General features: G+C 39.3%; 4 protein-coding genes across 4 annotated transcripts; 1 reads left to right on the forward strand and 3 right to left on the reverse strand.

Annotated features, from left to right (window-relative positions):
• Positions 1–87: 87 nt before the first annotated feature.
• LOC115622834 (acetyl-coenzyme A synthetase) lies at positions 88–9967 on the reverse strand. The gene is made up of 6 exons (XM_030516913.1): positions 9657–9967; positions 2208–2946; positions 1721–1875; positions 1481–1649; positions 1210–1399; positions 88–1150 (listed from the first exon to the last, which is right to left on the reverse strand). The coding sequence occupies exons 1-6, from the start codon at positions 9965–9967 to the stop codon at positions 702–704; spliced, it is 2013 nt and encodes a 670-aa protein (XP_030372773.1). The 3' UTR covers positions 88–701.
• A 1283-nt stretch (positions 9968–11250) lies between these two features.
• On the reverse strand, positions 11251–12292 carry LOC115622795 (glycine cleavage system H protein, mitochondrial). Its single transcript, XM_030516860.1, has 3 exons — positions 11964–12292; positions 11567–11845; positions 11251–11509 (listed from the first exon to the last, which is right to left on the reverse strand). The coding sequence occupies exons 1-3, from the start codon at positions 12079–12081 to the stop codon at positions 11409–11411; spliced, it is 498 nt and encodes a 165-aa protein (XP_030372720.1). The 5' UTR covers positions 12082–12292; the 3' UTR covers positions 11251–11408.
• Positions 12293–13221: 929 nt separating this feature from the next.
• On the reverse strand, positions 13222–18952 carry LOC115622832. Its single transcript, XM_030516911.1, has 5 exons — positions 18499–18952; positions 16737–17025; positions 15180–15511; positions 14688–14767; positions 13222–13792 (listed from the first exon to the last, which is right to left on the reverse strand). Exons 1-5 carry the CDS (start codon positions 18574–18576, stop codon positions 13486–13488), a joined length of 1086 nt encoding a protein of 361 aa, XP_030372771.1. The 5' UTR covers positions 18577–18952; the 3' UTR covers positions 13222–13485.
• Positions 18953–19729: 777 nt separating this feature from the next.
• LOC115622690 lies at positions 19730–24615 on the forward strand. The gene is made up of 3 exons (XM_030516715.1): positions 19730–20710; positions 20984–23411; positions 23980–24615. The coding sequence occupies exons 1-2, from the start codon at positions 20098–20100 to the stop codon at positions 23350–23352; spliced, it is 2982 nt and encodes a 993-aa protein (XP_030372575.1). The 5' UTR covers positions 19730–20097; the 3' UTR covers positions 23353–23411; positions 23980–24615.

Below are 24615 nucleotides of genomic sequence, written 5' to 3' on the forward strand. Positions count from 1 at the left end.
ATATATTTATATATGGTATGGTTAAAAAAAACTGATAACTGAAAAGAATAAACACTGGAACAGATAAATGCAAACAGAATCCAAGTGTACTTCGTGGCTATTACTGGAATCGTGTATATATATTTATATAAATTCTACTAAACATACTACAATCATAATTATTGTATAATTAAATTTTATCACAACGAATTAGCAAGAACTTAAGCTAAACTACAACAAACAAACAAATTAAGTGGAAAAATGTGCGCTCTTAGTGTAGTGTTCTATTCTTGTTCACTACGTGGAAATGTGGAAAAACCAATTGAAAACGCAGGCACAGACACGCATAAAATATTTCACACAAAATATTGGGTGCAAATGCTTTTGGGTTGGTTTACTTACACACAGCTTACAAACTACGCAGATAGATTAGAAATCGTAAAATTTTCGGAAAGGAGATTTACAAAACACGTACGAAAACACGACGCCGATTCGAGCGCCATTAGACTAAAAATGCCGGAACACCTTTGAGCGATTGCATGGAACTATGGCAAAGTCGAGTAGAACTCTTTTTCTTTAAGCTATAAGCAAACCAGTACGCTTACTGCATACTGTTGAGATTAAATTGCAAAGGGAGGGGGCGAAATTATAGTCCACTATATAGTACGGATAGCTAGCACATACAGCATATAGTGTATAAGCATTTGCAAGAATCCCGCACTCTACTTCCTCTCTACGGGACGATTGGCAAACAGCTGCTCGACTATCTGCTCGTCGGCCAGGGTCGAAATGTCACCCACATTGCGATCATTGACCGCAATTTTACGCAACACACGACGCATTATCTTGCCGGAACGTGTCTTGGGCAAGCCAGGCGCATTCTGTACCACATCGGGCATGGCAAATGGTCCAATGCGTTCCCGTACCAACTTCTTCAGATCCGCCACAAGCTTCTGATCGAACTCCTCGTTCTCATTGGGCGTAATGAAGCAGTAAAGGCATTCGCCCTTAACAGGATGCGGACGTGAAACGACGGCCGACTCGGCCACTCGGGGATGCTCTGTCAGCACAGACTCTACCTCGGCTGTAGACATCAGATGGCCCGACACGTTCAACATGTCGTCAACACGACCAGTAATCCACAGATACCCATCCCCGTCGCGACGTGCGCCTATAAATGCAATCCAATTAGTATCCACCTTGAAAAATTCCTATAAAGGTCATCCTTACCATCGCCCGTGCAGTAGTAGCCCGGGAACTTTGAGAAATATGTGTCCTCGAAACGCTCATGATTGTTGTACAGGCTGCGCATCATGCCAGGCCAAGGCTGTGAAAAGACCAAATAGCCTTCACCTTCACCTTTGATTTCAGTGCCACACTCGTCTAGCAGCGTCGGCTTCACACCAAAGAACGGGAAGGACTATAGGGGGCAGCATAAAAGAAAAGCATGAGTCACCTTCTATTGCATTTGGAATTTCAAATGAGCATTTAATTTACTTACAGCTGAACCAGGTTTCATGGGTGTGGCACCAGGCAGGGGCGTTATAACATGTCCACCAGTTTCCGTTTGCCAGAATGTGTCCACAATGGAGCACTGCTCCTTGCCAATGTATTTATAGTACCAGAGCCAAGCCTCCGGATTGATGGGCTCACCCACGCTGCCAAGCACCCTTTTCAGAGGCAAAAGAGAAATTTAGACATGAGCAGTCCGCATATACAAAGTACCTATAATTACACCTACTTCAGACCGGTCAAGTTGTGCTTGAGAACAGGCCCCTCTCCGAATTTCATCAGCGCTCGTATGGCTGTGGGTGCGGTGTAGAATTGTGTCACCTTGTACTTGTCGATGACGGCCCAGTAGCGATCGTTGTCCGGATAGAATGGGGTTCCCTCGAACTGCAAAAAGACAATCAATTAATTAAACAATAAGTAGTTGCCACTTAAACACTTATCTCCAGTATATCTACGTTCTAAAAATGTTCAACTACGTTGAACACCCTGTACCTGAATCTTATAAAAGGGTTTATGCAAAGTATCTTAAAGCCAAAAGAAAGCATCTCCGAACCCATTAAGTACATACATATATTCTTAATCAGCATGACGAAATTTCACAACAATTTTTTAGAAAGGGCATAATTTTTAAAAAGAGAATTATGCATTATCTACTCAACTCAACTCTTTTTCAATGCGATATGGGGTATATTTACAAAGCTATCATTATTACTTACAATGACAGAGGTGGCGCCATTGGCGAGTGGTCCATAAACCACATATGTGTGTCCAGTAATCCAGCCAACGTCAGCAGTGCACCAGTAGATGTCGCCGGGCTTATAGTCGAAGACGATTTTGAATGTTGTGGCCGCGTACAACAAATATCCTGCTGTGGTGTGCAACACACCTTTGGGCTTGCCGGTGGAGCCGCTGGTGTAGAGCATGAAGAGGGGATCCTCGGCAGACATCCACTCGGGATAGCAAGCCGGCTCCTTGTCCTCCATCTCCTCGTGCCACCAGTAATCGCGATCGTCGGTCCATGGAATTTCATCCTGCACATGATCCTCCTGGCAGGGCGTCACGCGCTTCAAATGCGACACTACAATACACTTCTCCACCGAATGGCCCATCTCCTCGACCTTCTCCATGGCCACATCGCACAGAGCCTTCAGATAGAGAGGCTTATTGCCACGCCAAGCGCCATCGGCCGTAACCAACAGCTTGGCCTTGCAATCAAACATGCGCTCGGCCAGCGAGTCCGAAGAGAAGCCCGCAAACACAATCGAATGCACGGCTCCGATGCGTGCGCACGCCAACATGGCAATGGGCAGCTCCAAAATCATGGGCATATAGATGGACACACGATCGCCCTTCTGCACGCCATGGTCCTTCAACACGTTCGCGAAACGGCAAACCTCCTCCAACAGCTTTCGGTAGGTGAGGCCGCGCGAATAGTCGTCGGGGTGGTTGCCCTCCCTGTAAAGAGGTGAACAAAACGTGTGTCATGAATAGGCGCCAAAAGCAAGAGAGATTTCTGATGCATTTACTGTGTTATCAATTGGAATCGCAAATGAGCTAATTACACGCCTACTCGTCTTATTGTTCCAATTGAATAACTCACTCGAAATTCATAATTGCAGCTTCCGCTCGTGCCCGACACGAGTGTTCAGCTACTTACTAATTTATATTTATGCATAATTTGATTCTTATCTGCCTTCTTCAGCTTCAAGATATGATATTGAAAAGGTACTGTCGGTCTGAGTCCATTTTATTGTTCAATAGTCTGTTTACTTTTAGATCCACCTGCACAACTCAATCTCCGCGAATGGCCATACATTCATACATACTTATACAATGTTTGATGCCTTTCTCTTTTGTTGTGAACTTTTTAATTTCAGAATGCTTTTGTTTTCAACTTGGCAACAATCGAACCAGCACAATATGCAAATGCATTGTATTCGTAATGCAATGTAGTATGCGACATAAATATCTCCCCATTGATGACTAAATGTACGAATTATTATTTCAATTAAAATTGTATTGCCATAAATAGAAAATAACTGTATTCAGCTTTTCCACTTGGGCACAGTGTATTTAATGTTTCTCAACACTGATCACAATTTACAACAGTTTGCAAACGGCAGCGAATCTTTTACAATGTAGCAAATAAATAATCCAAAGAAATTTTATTACACTTTGTAAGTGAAATAAAATATTAAAATAATTATTGAATTAAAATAGCCTATCTATAGCTACTAAATATTGAAAATTTATTATTTAAAATATTTTTATTTCTTTGTTTTGTATACTTCGAAGCAACTTTTAGATTTATTTCGCACAGTTTTGTGCAATTTTTCCATTTGAATTAATTTGAAATCTACTATACATGTCGGCAAAGCTTTAAGCAAAAACAATTTACTTGGGAATTTAATATGCAACGGAAAATCGTGACTTGGCACATTCGTGGCCAAATGAACGGATATGAATGGTGTTGCGTTTTATTGAAGGTCAAGTTTTGTGACAAACGGTTTTACTGCTTTACAAGCACCATTAATCGACGTACTTATTTCATTAGAGCCAAACAATAACAAAGTTCAGAGTACACCGCCACAATGTCTAGGCCTGCAACAAAGAGCTTGACTCAGAAACAAAAGTTCCTTAATGGGTAAGCGAAAACGTAACAATTACCCTATTTTTAGAACGACCGATAAGATTTTGGCCTAATAAACGTTACTCAGGAACCAAAAGAAAGTCTTCAAAACAATAACAAAAGCAGCCCATGACGTACACATAGCCTATTTTTGTACATAACCGTCCAAAGTGCGAGAAATTTGGCAGGCCATGAATAAATGTGTATACAAGTATGACAGAAATTTTTATGTTTAAATATAAACAAGTTCAATTGTATCTAAACCCTACTGTCAAGTACATTATGACCCCTCACTGAGAATTAAATGTACGTCTATGTCATTTCATATTTTCAAAACATAGGACTTGCCTGTAAAAATAGACAATTAAGAAAATATCACTTGTGCACCCCAGCTGCGAGGGAAACGCAGCAGGAGTCTAAATGATAAGAATTGAATTTTGTTAGTTTATGATAATTACCACACAATACAATAATAATAATAACGAATATAAATTTGGCTAAAATGTGAACCACAATAACAAATCATGACGTACTCATTGGCTATTTACGTACAAATGCGTTCAAAGTGCTATTTGCTCTTTACTCATGACTAAGTTTATATGAATGTATGTACATATGTGTGTATAAAGGCGTCCTAATGAAATGTAGTTCAACATTTACGAAATCGTGTTCAATTAGTAAGATGATAAAAATAAAAAATAACACTAATCAACTTTCACGGTGGGAATGAAATATTAAGGCTAAATAAAAAACTGACATCAAAATTTAGAATGGTAAACAAAACTGTTAACATGGTAACAAAACAGCAGTAAGCAGTGCTCCTAAAACTGTAAGCAGTCAATCTCAATTTTTAATCAGAGAGACGTGGTTTAATTCAAGGTCGAGCTGAAGTCTAAATACCCAAAGTTAGGGTGTACGCTCTCTCCCTCTTTCCCACACTCTCTCGCGTTTTATCAGGAACATTTTTACTCAACAACGAAGCATTTGCCGGTCTCTGTATAATCAAACTGTGCTGTTGTGTGCGTGCCGCTGTTAAGTCTACATGACTAATGGCAGGCATGGCATGAAAAAGCGAAATTAGTCTGCATTTATCTGACCATTTTTCGTACAATAACAAACTGGATTTGTAGTACTATTTACAATTTAGCACATGCTACTTATCTATAATCATTCAGACGATTCCATTGATTTGGCTAGACAAGATTTCTTTGTTCCTTAGAAACAGCAGACGTCACGTTCACCTTTTGACCGAGACAGCACACAAACGCGTGGCAAAAGCATACATATGTATGTCGGCTGTTATTTCAGCGCGCTTATCAAAAATAAATAAAAAATCAGCAAGATTTTACTGGTAGTACGTAATGCGTACAACATCATGTGAGAATTTTGTTCTTCCTTTAACGGCACTTAGCAGCAGCAATAACAGCAGCTGCTACATTGATTATAACAGCTGTTGTTGTTGCTTCGCGTGTCTAATAGCAGTGACAGTAATCAAACCAACAACAAATAAATAGCATCGAATGTTTTTTTGGCGCGCGCCGGCAAATTTGTTGTTTGTATATGTATGTATGAATGTATTTATGTATGATGATTGCGTGAGTGTTTTTGTTACTAAAACGTGCCCAGACGTTTTGTAGAATGCGGGTCTAAACCTTCGCCAACTTTTGTTGTCGATGCGTGCGCTACAGTTTGAGAGCAACAGTCGTACGATCTTTGGCGGCTGCCGTTTAACGATCACTAATTTATGCAACAATAAACACACTGATATTTTAATGCGACTTATTTACATTTTGCACACATTGTTAGGCCTTTTTTAACTTAATAGTTATGAATGGATTTTTAGTATATACATACATATGTATGTATGCATGAATGTCTGACCCCCTTTAACGCATTACCACATCTTGAGATATTGCAGATTTCATAAATTGCGAAAATGATAAGAAAACGCAAATTCCAACCAAACAACATACAAATATACACATGTACACAAAGACACAAAATCACGCCCACACGTCTTTTTGTATGTATGTATTTATGTTGTTTATTTACGTATGTATATCTATATTTTTATATGTATGAGTACAGCACAACAACAAAATATGTGCCATAAGCTCTCTTGCTTTTGAACTTGCAGGTGTGTCAGCATTAACATTGATTGTGCCTTGTTGGCTCGGTCTTTATTTTTACGTCTTTCACACACACATACATACAAACATTTCTCTAGAATAGTAGAAGTTTGGCGCTCTCTAATTGGTTGTGAGTAATCAGACGATATGATCGCGTGATTTTTTTCCTGTTATTCTTCAAAATTTTCTGATAGCACAGTGCCGAGGGAGTTGCGCTCTTTAGATTTACAGAAAAATGCTCATTGTTTCTAAAACCGCGTAAGCAAAAAAAAAAACAAATTCAATGTTTATATTTAGTCCCAGTTCCACTTCTAATTTTCAACATTAATGTTATAATTATTATTTATAAATAAATTGAAAAGTTAATTCTGGCGCATAAGTAAAGGAGTACCGACTACTAAGGTTTCTTTATTGTAGGCATGTGTGTGGCCCCCATTGCCAGACGTATTTATGTATGTACATATGTATGTAAACGCAAAATGTTTAACGAAATTGGTTCGCGCACAACAATTTAAACGATTTGAATAAACAATTTCAGCACGCTTTGACAGTCGCTTACATAATGCAGACTTACGAGCTGTATAATTTGTTGATTTCGGAAATTTGTACGCGTCAATACGAACGAAAAAAAAAAATCATTCATAGGTGCTGATTTATAAGCGCTTGGCATTTGTAACGCATATAAAAAGAGGCAACGACAACAAATAAAGATTCGATTTCCTTTAAAATTACCTTCAGGTAGTGTTAATTGTTGCCCATTACTTGCAATTCGCAATAGTAGTTGAGCCAACTTATCTAATCTGTTGGCCGAGCAACGACGCAGATTGTGTTTTGAAACCGAGTCATTAATACTAGACTGAAGATGATTGTAAGGTTGTAGAAGATAGAAGATGATAAGCAGGCAGGGCTTATTCTTCGAATTTTCCATTATTCCTTAATAAATCTTAGGTAGACATAGAATATGGTTGCAAGGAAATCAAAACAGATAGCAGATGATATTGATAGGGTGTTGTAAAAGATTATGTAAAAACCTCAAAGCGTATACGTATTTAGGAAAATCGCAGAATTTTAGAGAACTTCACATCATTAGAAACCAATCAAAAAAGATTAAGATCCCCTTTCTATAAAGGAAATAATATTTAATATACATCTTTTAATATAAATTATTAGAATGTTAAAAATTGTATATTATCTTTATATTTTCCACCTAATTGTTGTTTTCAAATAAATTAAACCTTTAAAAAACTGAATGGAATGGTTAGATAATAGCCATATAGATTTGTATAGCAAATTATGGCAATAATCATTATGTTCGATCTCTGATTGCAGTGTCTTTATGACCTTGTATATGCTTGCTTTTGTTTTTAGTGGTTGCTCTTCGAATTTGAAATCTTGAGACGTGCGCCATAGTTTGGGGGCAAGTTGATAACCTCAGATAACATTTGAACATTTCTTATATTGTATTTATATTATTTTTCACAATCCATGAATTCAATGCAAAATATGAACGAAACCAGACGTAGATAGTGTGAACTTTGTGCCTCGAAGCAAAAATTTAAATCTTTTTTAGAGGTATGCACGCTTTTTAAATATTATAGGTACTTAAATAATAACAACAACAATAAGAACTGCTTTTTGTTTTTCAGTAAATACGTAATTATATTAAAAGCTGCCACATGAAAAAAAGGTCATTAAAGTGCATTTCATTATTTGTGATTCATGTAAAAAATAACAAGTTCTGAAGCAACGACAACTACCCAGCTGCCCTACGATGTAAAATTCCGTAAATTTCAAAAATAAGTACCTCCAGCAGGCTAAATATGTTTGCTTCGTACTTTTCAGTTAGGTTCGATTTTTAAACTGGAATTCAAAGATTCCCTACCATTTCTTTGATATGTGACATATTGAAATTTTTAAGCTTGCTTCCATTTCCGAGTACGATCCACCTATTATGAATCGGAATCCGAGATAAGATTGGGTGATTCGGTTTCAAAAGTGTTTCACTTTTATTCTTCAAGATTTTGAAAAACAACCTTTTTCGATATCGCATATTTTGGGATATTTCGCAAGCAAAAAAAAGTGTGATGTTATTTACATCTGGAGAAATAAACGATTTTTTAACGATTTATAGTAGTTCAAATATTCTTTGAATTTGGGAAGGTCAGACTAATATAGTAATTTATAGATGTGAAAGCTAGGTAATCATTTGATTCGATTTGAGATTTAATACATTTCGACTAATTCTTTGAATTTCTACCACTGTGCAAGCTGTTGATAAATAAAATATCGCAAATATCGACATTACAACTGATTTCGAGAGCCCTACCGCACTTTTAATGTTTGATTTCAATCAAGCACGATTGTTTACATATATATATGTAGATATATATGCATATAGTTCTGCCATATATATATATATGTATGTACAATATACAAGTACGAATGTAGCTTGGAAAATATTTCGATTGCTAATTAATTATATACGCACGTCAATCGCCCGAAGCACTCTGTGAAAAGGCGGGCTGTGAGAACTTTTACACAAACACACTCTCACACCCAGACCCACAATTTTTGTTTGCTTTCTGGCCTACACGGGGCTCATATAGTAAGTGTCTATATATGTATGTAGATAAATCTATATATACTCGTACATTAGCAGGTATAGTTAGTTGGGTAGGGCCTCTAGCCAATATTTATTCAGAAATTTGTTGTCATGCGAATATTATGGAAATGATGGGCCGGTGCTGTATAGTCGAAGCTTCACTGTATCAGTAAGTCAGGGCCGATTGTCTGTGCTGGTTGGTACTGTTTATATGCATTTTGAAGTGCCTTGACATTGACCCAACCCGACCAAACCAAAGCAGACCAGGCCAGCAGCATAAGACCTAGAGAGCAGTGCTGCTCAAACTGTAATTTATTATCTCTTTTGGTTTTGTTTAGCTTGCTCTTGAAAATGCTTCAAAGCATGCAAATTGCGGCCTTTTGCTAATTCGAAGTGCAGCAGAAGCTGAAGTTCATTCAAAGCATAGACAACTTGCCCTTGAGCCTAGCCCGAACGCCAACATTAAAGCCATTCCCCAATCCCCATTCCTGATGCTCCCAAAATGTTGAACATCTGTTTCGCAAATCGCGTGCGCAGTAAGGCGCCAAAGTGGGCGTTTAGAAGGGTACAGTGGGACTGGGGTAATGGAGGGTCATACGTTTCGTAACCAACATGGGGAAATAAAATCGATAAGTTGTCCTTTAATACAAGTATACGCGCGTGAACGATTAACTGTCTGTGTCTGTGTGTGTGTCAACTTTTGTTTTCATGCGACCTACGCAATGTGAAAAGCTGTTGTGTACTATATTCGTGTAGATATGCATGTATGTACATGCATATGTATGTACAAAGATAATTTACTTACCAGTAATAGGCTATGGAATCGCCCAGGCCATTGCGCACGTTGCGATCTAAGAGATTATAGCAGATGTTGGTCGAGGCGCCCTCCATCCATTTGATTGAGATGGGTCCTTTGGAAATGTTGAAGTTATATTGCAAAAATTTCTCCTGATCGGCAGGCGTTTCCCAATGAAACTGCTTGGCTACTCGCGACCAGAATTCCGCAGGATTGTCTATGGACTCGCGATAAAATTTCTGATATTCCTCGAAACTGGATATGTAAGCATTCCGACTGATTTCCGGATTGGGTTCGTATATTGATTTTTCCGCTGGCATTTTGTGTGCTTTCTTTTTAAACTATTTGTATTATTTTTTACAATTATCCTTAAAATTTAGTTAGTGTAAATCCCTCTTCTCCTAGTGTTATCCTTGGTCATGGAAATTTGCTTTATACTATATATGTATGTTTGTTTGTGTGTTAGTGTCTGTATTATTCACTAGTTTTGGGCAGCGAGCTCCGCCGCTTTTTGTACCGCACGAAATGAGTTCAACTCGAGCACTAAATATTCCGTTCGTTCGCTTCTAAACTTTTCGCATTCGCGTAGCAGAGCTTTTGATGTAAAGCTCGCGAACAACTGTTTCTGCACTCTACATTTCAGCCAGGGTGACAGTTATACTGCAAATCAGCACCAGTGTCGTCAATGCTTGTCCCAAATAGCAAGAGCAACAATATAAACAAGCTAGAAATAGCTAAACAAATTAAAAAACTATGCTCTCCATCTCTGCAAACTCTTCAATTTCATTGGTGTACAAGAATATAGCTCCAATAGATTTTAGGTTGATTTAAGGGACTCCTAGTTTATATAAATATATTTATATACCAAGAACCCCAAACATTGTATTATATTTATGTGTTACGTTATGAAAGTCGAAATTAATATAATAAGCAAAAATTATGTTCAGATAAGACTCGATCTTTCTTCTATCAAATACAAAAAAAAAACCTAAACGACACGATCACAAACAAATACTACCGACATAAAACACAATTCTATCAGATCTAAGTTAATGCTAATCCATGTAAATATGCTTAGATCGCTAGAGTTTTGTTGTTAGTCGCTTTGTGAAGAAGCCAAATTATAATAGTTTTCCGCAATCGGCATTTGAAAAACTGTAGAACTGGCGGTAAAATAGCTAAATTAGCAACACTGATCGCATCCAATGGGCTGTTTGAACCCAAACTCGGACTTATCTCTCTGTAAAATTCCAGCTTATCTCAACACGAGCTACTCGTAAGCTAATCACCTGATGAAGCGTCGTGTGCCGTCTAGGCAACAATTTTTTTCGACGTCGACAATTTCGAACCACGCTGCCAACTGCTGGTGCTGATCTTTGGAATAAGGCTCGGGCTGAGGCTCAGAGACAACCAACTGCCTTGATAAGCAACATACCAATACTATATACTAGGTGTGTATGTTTGTGTGTGGTGTATTATTAAGAGCATCGAGCGCTCTTAAATTTCCCGCCTTATCGCAACGTACATTTCGTGGGGGAGCAGCAGACTGGGGTCATCAATAGTGTCAATGTCGGTTTGGTACGTTTAAAAATAATGCTGGTCCTCTCTATATGTATGTACGTAGTTTATTCTTAAAGCGTAGCGAACGAAATTCAAATGCGACAACAACAATGCGTATAGGATGATGAGTAGAATGGGTAGTGTTGAGTGTTTTTAAGTGTGTGCTTGAAGCAGGAACTAGCTGGTTAGCTCCATTCCTGTTTAGTGGTCAGTGCTGGTGGTCAGGTACGTTTTGTATTGCTCCTCAGTCATGAGTTTCTCGACTTCATCGGGATTTTTTAGTGAGACTTTAAAGAGCCAACCTGTAACGCACACAAAGATTAGTTTCAAGTTTGCAATCATATGGGAGTCGGGTTTACCCTTTTCATAGCAGCTGGTATTAACCAAGGCCGGGGTATCCTCTACCAGATTGTTCTTCTCAGTGACCTTGCCACTAACTGGTGAATATACCTCGCTGGCTGCCTTCACACTCTCCAGAGCACCGCACTCATCGTCCTGCTTCAGCTCTGTGCCAACGTCCGGCAATTGGGCGAACACAACATCTCCCAAAGCCTCTTGGGCATAGCTGGAAATGCCTACGATGGCTGTGTTATTGGTCACTAGCTCGACCCATTCATGCTTATCGGTGTAGCGGCGCTCTGCAAATATTTATTTTTGTCTATGAAAAGAACAACGTATTAGGCGCAACAGTTTAGGTTGCACTGCCAATGCAGTTGTACCCAAACTGCGGCCGATTGCATAAATTGCTCCACTTACCGGCATCGAGAAAGCTGCTCACATGAATGCTACGCCACTGAGGCGTAGCGAGGGGCGCAGCACGCAATTGGCGGGCTGCTTGTATGCCGAATCGTGCAAATTTAGTTAGAAATACCATTTTATTGCCTGTATTTATTTTAACCTTCAAATCGGAGAGTTTTCAAAATTGACCGGCAGCGCCGCCTTGTGTTTCCGTGCACGTCTCAAATACGAATGAGACAAATTTTTCAACGCGTACTATGTTTAACGCCCGACTCAAAATATTCCAGATCGTATCAGCTCTGGCTCAGGTCGATCCCCAGCGGAGGCGGCTTATCATTTTGATAAAGTTGGCTAGAGCTAACTGCAAAGTGTGACCCCTCGCAACAAAGACAAAAAAATAACCATGAGCACCCTGTGCCATACATCAGATGGTTGTTTCTGTGTTTCAATTTCATAGCAATGAGCTATTAGCGCCTAAGAGCGCTGATTTGAATTTGAATTCAGATACATGCATATATTTTTACATATATTTAACTATATCATGTATCAGAGTGCACTCAATAAATCTGTCGTAATTTCCTGATTCCCAATGAACCTAATAAATATTTTGCTGGGGGTCCGTTTGTAAACAATAACAGCATCGTTTTGTGTTATCATCAAAATGTATATACGTTGTCTTTATCAGCATTTGCGTTCATTATAAAACAATTAAACGACATTCAGCTATTATTCTAATAATATAAGTGCATATTTCAGCGAATTGAATATGTCACAATTGAATTAGTATATTGTCGTTGGATAATATGGGTATGCCAGATTGCTATTTAAGACTTAATTTTGTTTTTGTCGATCATTTCTACATAGCTGCTTCTGCAGTGAAAATTGTTATGTTAAATAAAAATCAGGTCAGTTTAAACAACTTTGTATTACAGTCGGCTGGAGGAACCATTTTCGTTGCAGCAATAATAAACACCAATGTTTATGTTCTCATTCCATGCACACTGATCGGAACTGAGACAATATTTGTAAAGGTTTCTCCCTAAAAGCAGATGAGAACATAGGAAGGCTCTTGAATTAGAATTCGTAAGCAATATGTGCGATTCTGATTCATTGTCTAGCGCACATCTTTAATTCAAAAACGACTTGAAACGAATATCTTTAAACGCCTAGGAATAATGCTTTTATCGTAATTTGCTGATTCCCTTATTGTCGACAAGAAAAGCAACAACAACAACGAGACTGCCGCACTATCAGAGAAAAATATATAACTCAAGCATTTGAAAATAAACAATTTTGATTCCACTGGCTATGCAATGAATTGTAATTGTATCTTATAATTACACATTTATTTTGTTTTAAGCTTGGAAATAAGTTAGAAACACTATTTGCGATGATAAGGTCCACGAGGGAAACACAATTTCAACTAATTTGTTGCTGCTGAACTTTAAAATGGATATTTTTGGTATTACTGGTTGCGTAACTATTGAGAATTATTATATATACAAGTGACTTAACGATGGCGCCAGTAAGTTCAGTTTGCCTAATACTGATTATTGCGCATAATACCATTCGAATGGGGCTGTGGCGAATAGTCGGGGACGGGGAAGCCCGCCGTGGCCACAACTACGGTATCCTGGTTTTGTGGCCGGGATGTTGGATTGGATTGCGGATTGGCTGGTGGATACTGCTGGAAGGCGTCAAGGCTGCGGAAACGACGATCCAAGAGATTGGCATCATTGGACATGCGAGCGGCGCGAAGAATGGCCTCCTCATTTACTTCAATGGTCTCGGCCATCGATGGGGAGTCCGGGGCAAAGCCAGGATTGCTAAACGCCTGCACTACCACTCTGAATAAAGTGGAAGCGATAATATAATTAGAATGGCAATAGTGTTTCAATAAATCAATAAATTCATAAATATTAAAAGCTTTTTCAATATTTTACTTTTATAAGAAAAAATCGAACCCCATGACAGACCCCTTATTTAAGTTACATACAAATTTGTGTACCATATGTACAAAGCAATATAGACATGTCCTTCTCTTCGCCCAAGAACTGCTGGTTACTTCAAACTTGGTAGGCAGACCTGTCTTGTCCAAACGCTATTTAAACTATATCCCAACAAAATTTGGTAGTTAGCTGTTTTTAATAGTGCCTTGTGATATTCTGATTGCTACCATGAACAATTAATTTAAATTTTAAAATAAATTAAATTTAAATTTAAAAGTTGCCATTTAGCAGCTTTTTAATGCCTTGTGATGTTCAGATTCAATTAAAATTGGTTAACTATATCATATAGCTGCCACAGGAACGATTGGTTCAAAAACAAGCTAATAACCAAATCGGAAATTTATGAGTATTTATTTATTCATTCACTATATAATCTAAAATTGTATCAAACTGGCCGTTTGGGGTATTCAAGAGTCGGTCTGACACGACCATGTCGCTCTACTTGTTTTTACTAACTTGAATTAATTAGTTACTGATTTAATTGTACTATATTTAATTTTAATTTGAAATAATAATTTCACTTAATAATCCATTAACATTGTTCGGCTAACTTGAAACCCAGCAGAAAGGAATATAAATTTTACTGCCTATTTATTTTTTGGTCAATATATATGTAGCATGTACTTTGATTTAATGTTATACATTTTACTTCTTTAAGTGAAAGCTATTTTCAGAGATCTAGTTCATAGATTCGTTAGATATATAGACATACTTGTATTACACATATACTCACTTTTCTTCCTCGTAGGCGCGAATTGGCGGTCTGGTGGCCAGAATGTCATCTGAATCCTTGCGTGGCATGAACAGCGTGTCCTGTAAATATGAATAATGGAGGCAATAGCGTCAGCATAATTGAACGAGCATTGCCATAAATGTTTCAGCACCTGAACAAATCAGCCACAATAACAACAACAAATAGAGCTAACTTTTATCTCTGCCACTAAACAATTTATGAATTTTCATTCACGGCACTGACTGGCAATTCGGTTCGAACGCCCCTAGGCTTATCAGCTCTATGTACTAGTCAATACATGTGTTTTTTTTTTAGACATGTCGTCGTTTATTCGCAAGCAAATTTCATTTATATTTGTTGTTGAAATATTTTCGGCAACTACTCGCACCTTAGTCGTACTCATCGCTTTTAGCAAGGGCTTAGGTGCCTGACAACTGCCTGCCCTCTACTTATGTTTTATAATTAAGTTGATGATGATGATGATGAACTCACCGATCTGTCCTTATCGCTGACAATGCGATATGCCTGAACCGCCATCCAGACTAACAATTTAAGGTTAATGATCCACAGGACGAACCCTTTGAAGGAGATGATCATCATGGAAATAGATGCCACAGTAGCAGCAACCAATTGGGCTGCATTCGGATATATTTCTCCTGCATTGATTGAATTAAAGTTGTAATCGAGGGCTTTTTTAGCGTATTCTGAGTAGTCGACGCCGAAAATCACACCCAAAGCCACATCCATGGCACAAATCGAGGCCATAAAGAAAATCCAAGTGTAAATGACTCCCAGGGTTTGTTTAACATTCTCCTTGTTGAGGTCTGAAATGATCCGAATCATATTAAAAATAGTCATATTAACAAGTGGAATCTTAAGTTATAAAATAAATTTTACTATTCCCATCGTGCCTATATAAGTTATATGATGCACCCATTTCTATTTAACTTCAGACTATTTATGAAGCATCAATACTATACAAACCGAGAAATAGTTTAGTTACAATAGGTACAAGATCTGGTGGTCCGGTTTCAATCAAAATTTGAAATACAAACATTAGTGGTAAAGTGAATTATAAATAAAGTTCCATATACGCAGTAGTTTGCCAATTGGAAAAATTATGCGTTGACCTTGATTTCGATTGCTGTTTTGCCTCTCATTTATAAATTCATGTTAAACTTTAACGTGCGACTTTACATATATTTTATTTCCGTAGTTAGTAACAAAGCCATCGAAATTACTTGTCAAATAACAGGTTAGTAGTTTTCAATGTGATTCCCCACTCCTGTATATTTTCTGAAATCCAACACAATAATTCTACAAGCACTAGTAGAGTCCCCCCGAACATAACAGTACTCTAGAACTCTTCCTAACATTTTTAATTGGAAGCAGAGAATACTAGTCTTAGGACTTTAAACTCACACTCGAACCACAAAGCACTGGTGTAGTTAATGAAATTATATCTAGAGATAAACAAATAAATACCTATCGATCATGTTGATATCTTAAGTTAATACTCACAAGTTTTAGGCAATACAAGTAGGGTGTACTTCATCAAAGTAGCATTGAAAATGTCAAAATTTAACAATAAGGAAAGAAAAATCGCTGCTGCTTAAAATATTTTTAGTTTGGCGAGATTATTAGGGACTTTTTTAATCAATGGAATGTACTTAAGCTCACATGTCGCTTTGTTATTGCACAATCTGCTCATATAAAAGTATAAACAAACTTATCTAGCTTTACTATTGATATAACACTTTTCTGTTACAACTGTTTTCAAAACTTTTATGACAATTTCCGCTGACAAAGGACACATATTTGAAGTCCAAAAGCTCTATAAATGGTTATATTTTTTATCAATGTGGAATGATAATGCTGTTGAAGTTTTCGGTAGATACGTTCATCGCTGATATAATTATTTCACATTTTTATATGATTCATAAATAATTTTTTAGCGTTGATACACATTTCTAAATGCTTAGTAAGCAGTGTGCAAATACTACTGTCGTCATTTTTTTAAATAATAAAAAATACAATTGCTTTACTCACATGTCAGGAGCACCACAGACGACAGAAGCCAACAAACGGCAAAGCCCAGATAAACACAGACCCATATCAGCACTTGGTCGGGATCCAGCACCGTCTCCACGGAGTTAAGAAAGCTGCGATCATACTGTTGGTAATCTCCAACCGACATTTGGCAGTGGCCGTGGAAGTACATGTCGAACCACACGGTCTTGATGAGGGTTCCATAGCTCAGAAAATCTGTCACAGGTACGATGCAGTTGTAGGCAAGAATACCCACAAGAGTCAGACCTATCCAGATAAGTGATTGAAACTGCAATGAAAATTAAATGCGCGCGAGACAAAGAAAAAGATGAAAACAAAAATTTATTAACTAATTTAAAAAACTCTCTGATCCTTTTAGCACATTGTTTCGATTCGATTTCGATTTCGAGGGAAGTAAGTCATATAATTTTATTAAAAGCTATTACGAACGCTTCCTACTTCGATGAAAAGAAATTGGCTATTGGTTAGTCCGAAAAATAGACCGGAAAACAGATAGTAGAAATTATTGTATTTGTATTTTATTATTTTTTTCCTATTCCGATTAAAAGTTCAATCCCTAATCGTAATTATATGTATCTGGTTATGTTTTATTCCATTGAGAAAGCTATATGGATTTAAAAATCAGTCAACCATCCTGGATAGATACACCATATTTTGGAATCAACTGTCTATGTCAAACTTTCCTCTCAATTTTGCAGTAATGTTAAAAATTTATCTAAAAATCAGCAAAATAGCTTCTGATTAAAAATTATCCAGAATTGCGCATTCAGTCGTCCCTCAGGCACTATAAAAATCGACATAAGAATAGAGTTCAAAAGACTGGATAACGCGTTGTGTATTGCTTGCGATGAAAATTACTTTTGGAAAAACAAAAAATTGATATCGATAAATTTTCGAACCGCTTTCGTCTTATTGATAAGGCGAGAAGGAAGAATGTTCTAGAAGAAAGTTCACTGTGTGAGCTGACATGTAATTTAAATTGCACGAAATGTAATTAAGTTTGCTTCATAAAGGGAGTTTTTTATGAAAATAAAAACCATAGAATTAAAATATTCCTCAATGAAAATATCGATAATTTTTTTAGATTCTTCATACCATGTATTTAGCTTGATTCAGCTGCTAACTGCTATCACGTAGTTATGTGTTTTAAGTACAGTATAAATAGTATTGTATAAATAGCTTATTGTTTGCTTGATTTATGCTTTAAGAAACTAAACTAATCTGAGGAAAAAAGCCGAGAATACCTGCGATGACATCACATTTTCTGCATCTACCAACAAACATATTTTTCTTGGCCGACTTGTAAAGCGGCGTATAAAGTCGATAATAAAATTTATATTAGATGCATGTCAGTGCACTTTATCTTGTTTCTTTTGCGGTTGATTTAATGATTCAGCTTTTGTTCTTTAGCAGACGTTGACACTGGCAATGGGTATATGTATAGTATAGTATATACAAGTACATATATCGACCGACCTGCGCAAACTCTGATTGATTAAGTTGCGCAGCTGATCAAATTGCCTGGGTGTGATGGCTGATAAGTATAGGTTGTCAGTTTGGGTTTCGAGTCCATTTCAATAGACCTAATTGCCCGAACAAGGCCAACAACAGAACATCAATGGGTGTCGTCTTTATCAATTGGGTCGTTTATTATGTTGCAAGGTGTACTCATACTCGAATTTTATGAAACGATATATTTACAATATGCAAACATAGTACGAGCAGGTTGCCTTTTACATACCACACTCAGCCAACCGGCCCATAATGCTGCCAATTTTAGAGCTTCAAAATGTTTAATAGTTGTCGTTATCCCGTACATTTTGCAAACGTTTTTTTTTTTTTCGTTCGACGCGCGTTCCACTCGAACGCGTTGAGTACACGCGAAGTCCGTTAAAAAACTAAACGAAACGGACACTAATTTGTTTTTGCTATTCGAACGCTCGTCGTAACATGTGCGCAATTAATTTTGCGCTTTTCTGATTTGCCTTTGCAACTCGTTTATTTCCCGATAATTATGCGATAATAAGTAGAACAAAGTAACAACAATGCGGGGTTCAAGAAATACCCAGTGAAAAATTACCAGTGCTCTCTTTTTTTTATTTTACAATAACAATAAGTTCGAATACTTTTTCACTGATATGGGCTTCGAGGTTCGTTTTCGTTTTGCTTTTTCAGTTCTTGGTCTAAACTGAGCGGCCCGTCGGAAAAATACGTCTTGATGGCCGAGCGCGTCGTTAACAAATACCAAAACTTTACTGGCACTCGTCCCGTCAGTTGTTCGTATTATATTATCGGGTGAACTGATAAGCAGAGTTACCAATGTGTATTGCCAAAGTTTTTGTGGCACTGCGAGCCTCAATCTATTCTTTTTAGTGGCCGCTGCGAAGTAAGCGACGGACTAACACAATTAAAGCCACGAAAACAAAAAAAAGAGTCACACACAAAAACACTCTAATATCTAATCAATGGACATTTTATACACATTAGTGATGTATTTTAGTTATTATCTCGATCCCAATATCGGTATGATGCTTACTCCATCGCTCAGGCCTGCAACGGACGCGGTGTTGGTAATTGGTAATGTGAAATGAAAAGAGATTCAAAATTCGCGCCATGCACCACCTAGCGGCACATTTTGTCAATGCATGACAAGCCAGATACATGATAAGAATAATTAATAAAGTACTCAACAATTAATTAACACGCATTTAACAAAGCATTGTTGAAGTTAATAAGCACATCAAATGTATTAAGCCTATTTGAATGAGTAACGGATGGTTAATTTAAATTATTTGAGCCCGCTTAATGCTTGACGCAACGCTGACGCCAACAGATGCAGCAGACTGAACGTTGTAGTACTACATAAAGCCGCCATTTTGTGTATTTATTAGAACGAGACAAACATATAGGCATAGAGCAGCACAAATCTATAGAATGCGTGTTTAACCCTAAAAAATACAGCCGTGCCGAGACTTTAGTACAGTCGAAGTGACGCTGCGGCTATAATTTCATATTTTATGCTGCTTGCGGTAAATTAAACTAAACAATCTGCGCTTAAATACCACAAAGAGTACTGTCAACTTATTTGCAACTAGACAAGAACAACACTGGAATTGGTGGCCATTGCATGCATACACAAAAAAAGTTGGACGGAATAAAAAAAAACGCAAAGAAGTCAGTGCTCGCACCCGTGCTCGCTCCCGCATCTCGCCCTTCACTTCGTAATCGTCGCCGCGGTCGTTGCGCATGCTGCAGCAGCATCGCATTGAATTAAACTATAACGAAAAGGAACGAAACTATAGACCCGACATAGCCATAGATATCACACATACACATTACGATGAACGCCCAGCTGAGTACGACAACCTATCGCAAATTTAATAATTTGCTCAACAGCGGCGCCGTGACCGTCACAGGTCCCGGTCAGCCCCGCATTCTAAAAACCACTCGACTGGTTATGCCCAACGCCCAAGGCGGCGGCTCTAATGTGGCTGGAGCGCTGACACAACAACTTGGCTCGGATTCGGAACTTGGCGCTTCAGCCGGTGGCACACGTTGCTACATTTGCGACGAGCTAGTGGCCTCCAGCCAGGTACAGAATCAGCTCACGGAAATGACCACCACGCACACCACAACTAAGTTTCCCAACAAGCTGGCGCAGCTGGTGGGCGAGGGATTTGTTGTGATTGTGAGCACCGAGGATTTTGTTTGTTCGCGTTGCACCAACCTGGTCAACTATTTTGATCGTCTCGAGAACGATGTAGAGCGCGTCAAGGCGAATCTATTGAATTTGCTAAATAAAAAGTATGGCATCAACGAGGATAGTGGTGGCGGCGAATCCAGTCCGCCATTGAAGATGCAGAAACTGGTCAGTGGAGCCAATCGCTCGATGGAGGAGTCTACAGGCGCTGATTTGCTACGCACGCGCAAGGTAGTTCAGCAACCCTCACCAGGTGAGAAAATGCAATCAATTATACGAAGAACGTAAATTATAGGTCCATATTGAGAAAAATTGAGTAGTTTCAAAGCGAAAATTGAACACAGACTTCAAGATGCCATTTATCCTTCGTTTCCGGTACAGTTTTAAGATTTTTTTAGGGAATACACCCATTATTAATAGGCTTCGTAATCACTAAATATAGACTCAAGATTTACGATCTTTGTATAACATTAAAATTGAACAATTGCTAATATTTATTACGATCTTCTTTGTGTGTTTGAAACAGGCTCTGTACAGCAGCTGAAAATCTCCACCTCGCCACAAAGCGCCGCCGCTGGCACACAGACAGTGCAACGAAAAGCCACAAAGATTTACAAGTGCACCTCATGCGATTACAAGACCTCTGACATGCGTCTCTTCAACACCCACTACGAAACCTGCAAACAGCAGACGTTCCAATGTAAAACTTGTCGCAAGATCTTCCCCCACTTTGGCGCCATGAAGCAGCACATGGTGCGGGATCATAACACCGCGATGGATAACACATGCGCCATGTGCCACATTAACTTCGTCAATGAGTTGTCGTTGCGCAAACACATGGAGGCGAATCATGCTACCAATGTGTTGGTAACTAGCACCACCACAATACCAGCTAATGCGGCCGCACCCGCTGTTGTGGATACTTCGGGATTGGCGGCTGGCTCTGCCCTTTATACATGCAACCACTGTCAATTCAAATCAACGGACAAGGGTGTCTTTGATGACCATATGCGCAAGCATGTTTCTGGCAAACCAAAGCCTTTCAAGTGCCGTCTGTGCTCACAGAGATTCGAGACGCGTGAAGCGGCCACTGTGCATGCTAAACAGCATCAGACCAATTATTTCAAGTGCGGTACTTGCGCCATGACCTTCCCTAAGCGTGAGCTGCTCGTCAAGCACTTCGAGGTGCACCAAACTGGCAGTGGTTCCGGCGCTGTATCTCCAGGAGGAGGCCAGAGCAAGTTGCAAACAGCGTCCAGTACGCAGAATTTCAACACGCAGAAACTGCTGCAAGAAACAATTGATGAGGCATTAAGCGATACAGTGCCACAGACCGGAGCGGCAGCTGCTGCTGTGGTTGCTGCCACTGCCGAAGCTGCAGAGAATAATATACGTTTCTTCTCGTGCAGCATCTGCTCATTGACATTCATTCAGGAAACATACTACAATCACCATATGGAGACCCATCGTCGGGACAAGAAGGGCGGAGCAGCTGTCGCCCCAACTGTCCTGAACTCGGCCGCCACTGCACTACTCAGTGATGATGCCGGCGATGCGGGCGGTAAGGCTGGCGATGATGGTGGCGAACAAAGTGCCGAGGCCGACATTGAGAGTCTCTTTGAAAAGTTGCACTCCGAAAAAACTGACAATGGCGATACCACGAAAACTACGAACAGCAAAAGCGGTGAAATGGTTATCACTTCGCAGCAGGGCAGTGGTGGCATTACATTTAATATAACCATACCCCAACCGGACGCATCTGGGGAGCAGGCAGAGAAGGGCGCAGAGGGCGTCTCAGCTCCAGTTTCGGTAAGCATTGACATGCCTGTCTTGGATCAGGCCGATGACGAGTCGCAGTCTCAGGCAAGCACTGAAGGCAAGACTGGCGAGGCCGCTGATTCTGCTGCGGACACCAAATCCACGGCAGCACCAGTATCTATGCCCAGTCTAGATGATGATAACGAAGCCACAGCCAGCACAGAAACGGATAGCAAGACAGCGAACAGCAAATCCGGTGAAAAATCCGATGACAAGGCCGATCAGCAAGGCGAGCAAGAGGCCACAACAGCTACAGAAACTGCAGGTACTGTTGCAGAGGAGGGCGATGATGGCGAGAAGCGCGATGTTACCGACACACCCACAACTGAACCGGACGCCGCAGCCTCCGCCGAGGCTAGTGAATCCGCCGATGGCGAGGCCAACGCCGTTGCTGCCGAAGGTGAAGGCGGCGAAGCTGCTGCCGGCGATCAACAAGTTGCCATGGAACTAGACGAGGCCATGCAGGCGCAAGTGGAGGGCGGGCAAATCAAGTTCATCATGAACGAGAATGGACATTTGCTGCAGCTGGATAACCACATATTGACCGATTCCGAGGGCAATCAGATCATTGTGCAAGATCCCGAGCAAATTCAGCAGCTGCTCCAAAGCGTAGGTGTTCTTCAATCCGGCGAGGGTCTCGAGGGCGAGACATTGCAAATGATGACCGATGCTAGTGGCCAGATGGTGCTCGTCCATGGCGACAACAATGAGCAACAGCTAATCGATGCCTCATTAATCAACGCAGACGGTCAGTTGATCATTCAACAGGGACAGGATGGTGAAGAGGGACCTCATGTTATTAGCGAGGATGGTACACGCATACCCGTCTCAGTCTCCTACACCGAAGATGGCCAGCCTATTGTTCAAGTTCAGCAGCAGGTCTTAGAAGCAGCCACAGCTGCTGCCGGCTCAGCCGAAGAGAAGGATGAAGCAGCAGATGTTGCTGCCGCTGCTGGTGAGGAAGCGCAAGCGACAGAGGACGGTGTCACGGTGGCCACCAGCACGGCTAGCAGTAGTGGTACGGCAGCCAGCAATTTCTTTGCGCTGGAGGAGTTCACGGAGGCGAAAACCGATTAGGAGTGGCTCTAGGGGCAGGGCCGTGAACATTACACGATACTAGCATACGATGATGACTGGTAAGTCAACTCATTCTGTACGGTTTTCTGTGCCGATTGTAAAAACTCGGAGGTTGGCTTATTAGGGATATTAGTAAAAGGTTTATTCCTAAGCAAAAGTTTACTTCTGAACGATTGGCCTAAAAATCGGGTTATCTATGATTTCTTGAACTTATAATTAATTTTCCTTGCTTTTTTACTTGAAAATAAAAGATATAAAAATAAGTTAAAATATATTAATACATATAGATCTGTTCTGAAATTCCATCAACATTTCTTCAATTCGATTTGCGAAAATCTCAAACTTTTAGAAAATAGGTGAATTTCTTCAAATCGATTTCAGGCGAGACAAATCAAATCAATTCCAGAAAATGTCTCAAACAATCTGTAAACTTAGCCACATAAAATGCGTAGGCTTTTAAATTTGAGTATAAAATAAATGCTTATTATTAATTAGCATGGTATTAATAAAGAAATACAATTAATTTTTTTTATAAAAATTAAAATTGCGAGCCATCCTGAAAATTAATTAATTTGTACTGCACATTTGATATACAAATCTAATTTATGCTATTTTTGTTACTTTCAGGTTTTAACAGATCTACTCGCTATGAGCGATTTTTGCTTACATCTCAACATTCGCTGCTGCGAATTATTCGGAGGAACTTTCATCGCAATCGCTTGATGTGAAAGAAAAATATACATATACGACAAACACGCATTTTTGTAACCAACACCAGCAACCTTATGTTCTACACGATCACACACACCCACGTACCCATGGATACCTTAACACTACATGCAAACATACTCGTACATACATATTTTATACACCATTAGTATATGTATATTTACACTCCAGTAAACTCAAAATTTCTTCTTTGCCCTTTGCGGCAAATTTTCAATCATTCTTCTAATTGCATATTGCTGCTCTCCAATTGACGATCGCGCGATGGTGTCAATGTGGTTGGATGCGAGGCAGACACCATCCGACAGTGTCTAATTGAATCGATGGTGACAATGCGTCGGTTGGTTGAAGGTGTTAGGTTTAGTTTTTAGCATAGTTAAAGAAAAAACAAAACACACATCAAACTGTAAAAATGAGAAATGTCGCGATTGGTCATGCGACAATGATTGAATTAAAAGCATTAATCGTACATAAAATAAATTTACACTAAATAAAATGTAATGACAAAACAAATACAAAACCTTAAGAGAAGCACGA

This window comes from Scaptodrosophila lebanonensis, unplaced genomic scaffold, assembly GCF_003285725.1.
Source record: "Scaptodrosophila lebanonensis strain 11010-0011.00,11010-0021.00 unplaced genomic scaffold, SlebRS2 tig00000043-arrow-pilon, whole genome shotgun sequence".
Taxonomy (NCBI): Eukaryota; Metazoa; Arthropoda; class Insecta; order Diptera; family Drosophilidae; genus Scaptodrosophila; species Scaptodrosophila lebanonensis.

What these genes read in the sequence shown, in the direction of transcription:
- LOC115622834 (XM_030516913.1), bottom strand. Translation starts at nt 9,967, where the DNA reads ATGCCAGCGGAAAAATCAATATACGAACCCAATCCGGAAATCAGTCGG. An exon ending in CACAACTTGACCGGTCTGAA is followed by an intron (nt 1,650 to 1,720) that starts GTAGGTGTAATT and finishes GCCTCTGAAAAG; the next exon opens with GGTGCTTGGCAGCGTGGGTG. An exon ending in CCATGAAACCTGGTTCAGCT is followed by an intron (nt 1,400 to 1,480) that starts GTAAGTAAATTA and finishes TGCCCCCTATAG; the next exon opens with TCCTTCCCGTTCTTTGGTGT.
- LOC115622795 (XM_030516860.1), bottom strand. Translation starts at nt 12,081, where the DNA reads ATGGTATTTCTAACTAAATTTGCACGATTCGGCATACAAGCAGCCCGC. An exon ending in GAGCAGCTTTCTCGATGCCG is followed by an intron (nt 11,846 to 11,963) that starts GTAAGTGGAGCA and finishes AAATATTTGCAG; the next exon opens with AGCGCCGCTACACCGATAAG. An exon ending in TACCAGCTGCTATGAAAAGG is followed by an intron (nt 11,510 to 11,566) that starts GTAAACCCGACT and finishes TGTGCGTTACAG; the next exon opens with GTTGGCTCTTTAAAGTCTCA.
- LOC115622832 (XM_030516911.1), bottom strand. Translation starts at nt 18,576, where the DNA reads ATGTACGGGATAACGACAACTATTAAACATTTTGAAGCTCTAAAATTG. An exon ending in GTCTGTGGTGCTCCTGACAT is followed by an intron (nt 15,512 to 16,736) that starts GTGAGTAAAGCA and finishes GGATCATTTCAG; the next exon opens with ACCTCAACAAGGAGAATGTT. An exon ending in TCAGCGATAAGGACAGATCG is followed by an intron (nt 14,768 to 15,179) that starts GTGAGTTCATCA and finishes TCATATTTACAG; the next exon opens with GACACGCTGTTCATGCCACG.
- LOC115622690 (XM_030516715.1), top strand. Translation starts at nt 20,098, where the DNA reads ATGAACGCCCAGCTGAGTACGACAACCTATCGCAAATTTAATAATTTG. An exon ending in AGTTCAGCAACCCTCACCAG is followed by an intron (nt 20,711 to 20,983) that starts GTGAGAAAATGC and finishes TGTTTGAAACAG; the next exon opens with GCTCTGTACAGCAGCTGAAA.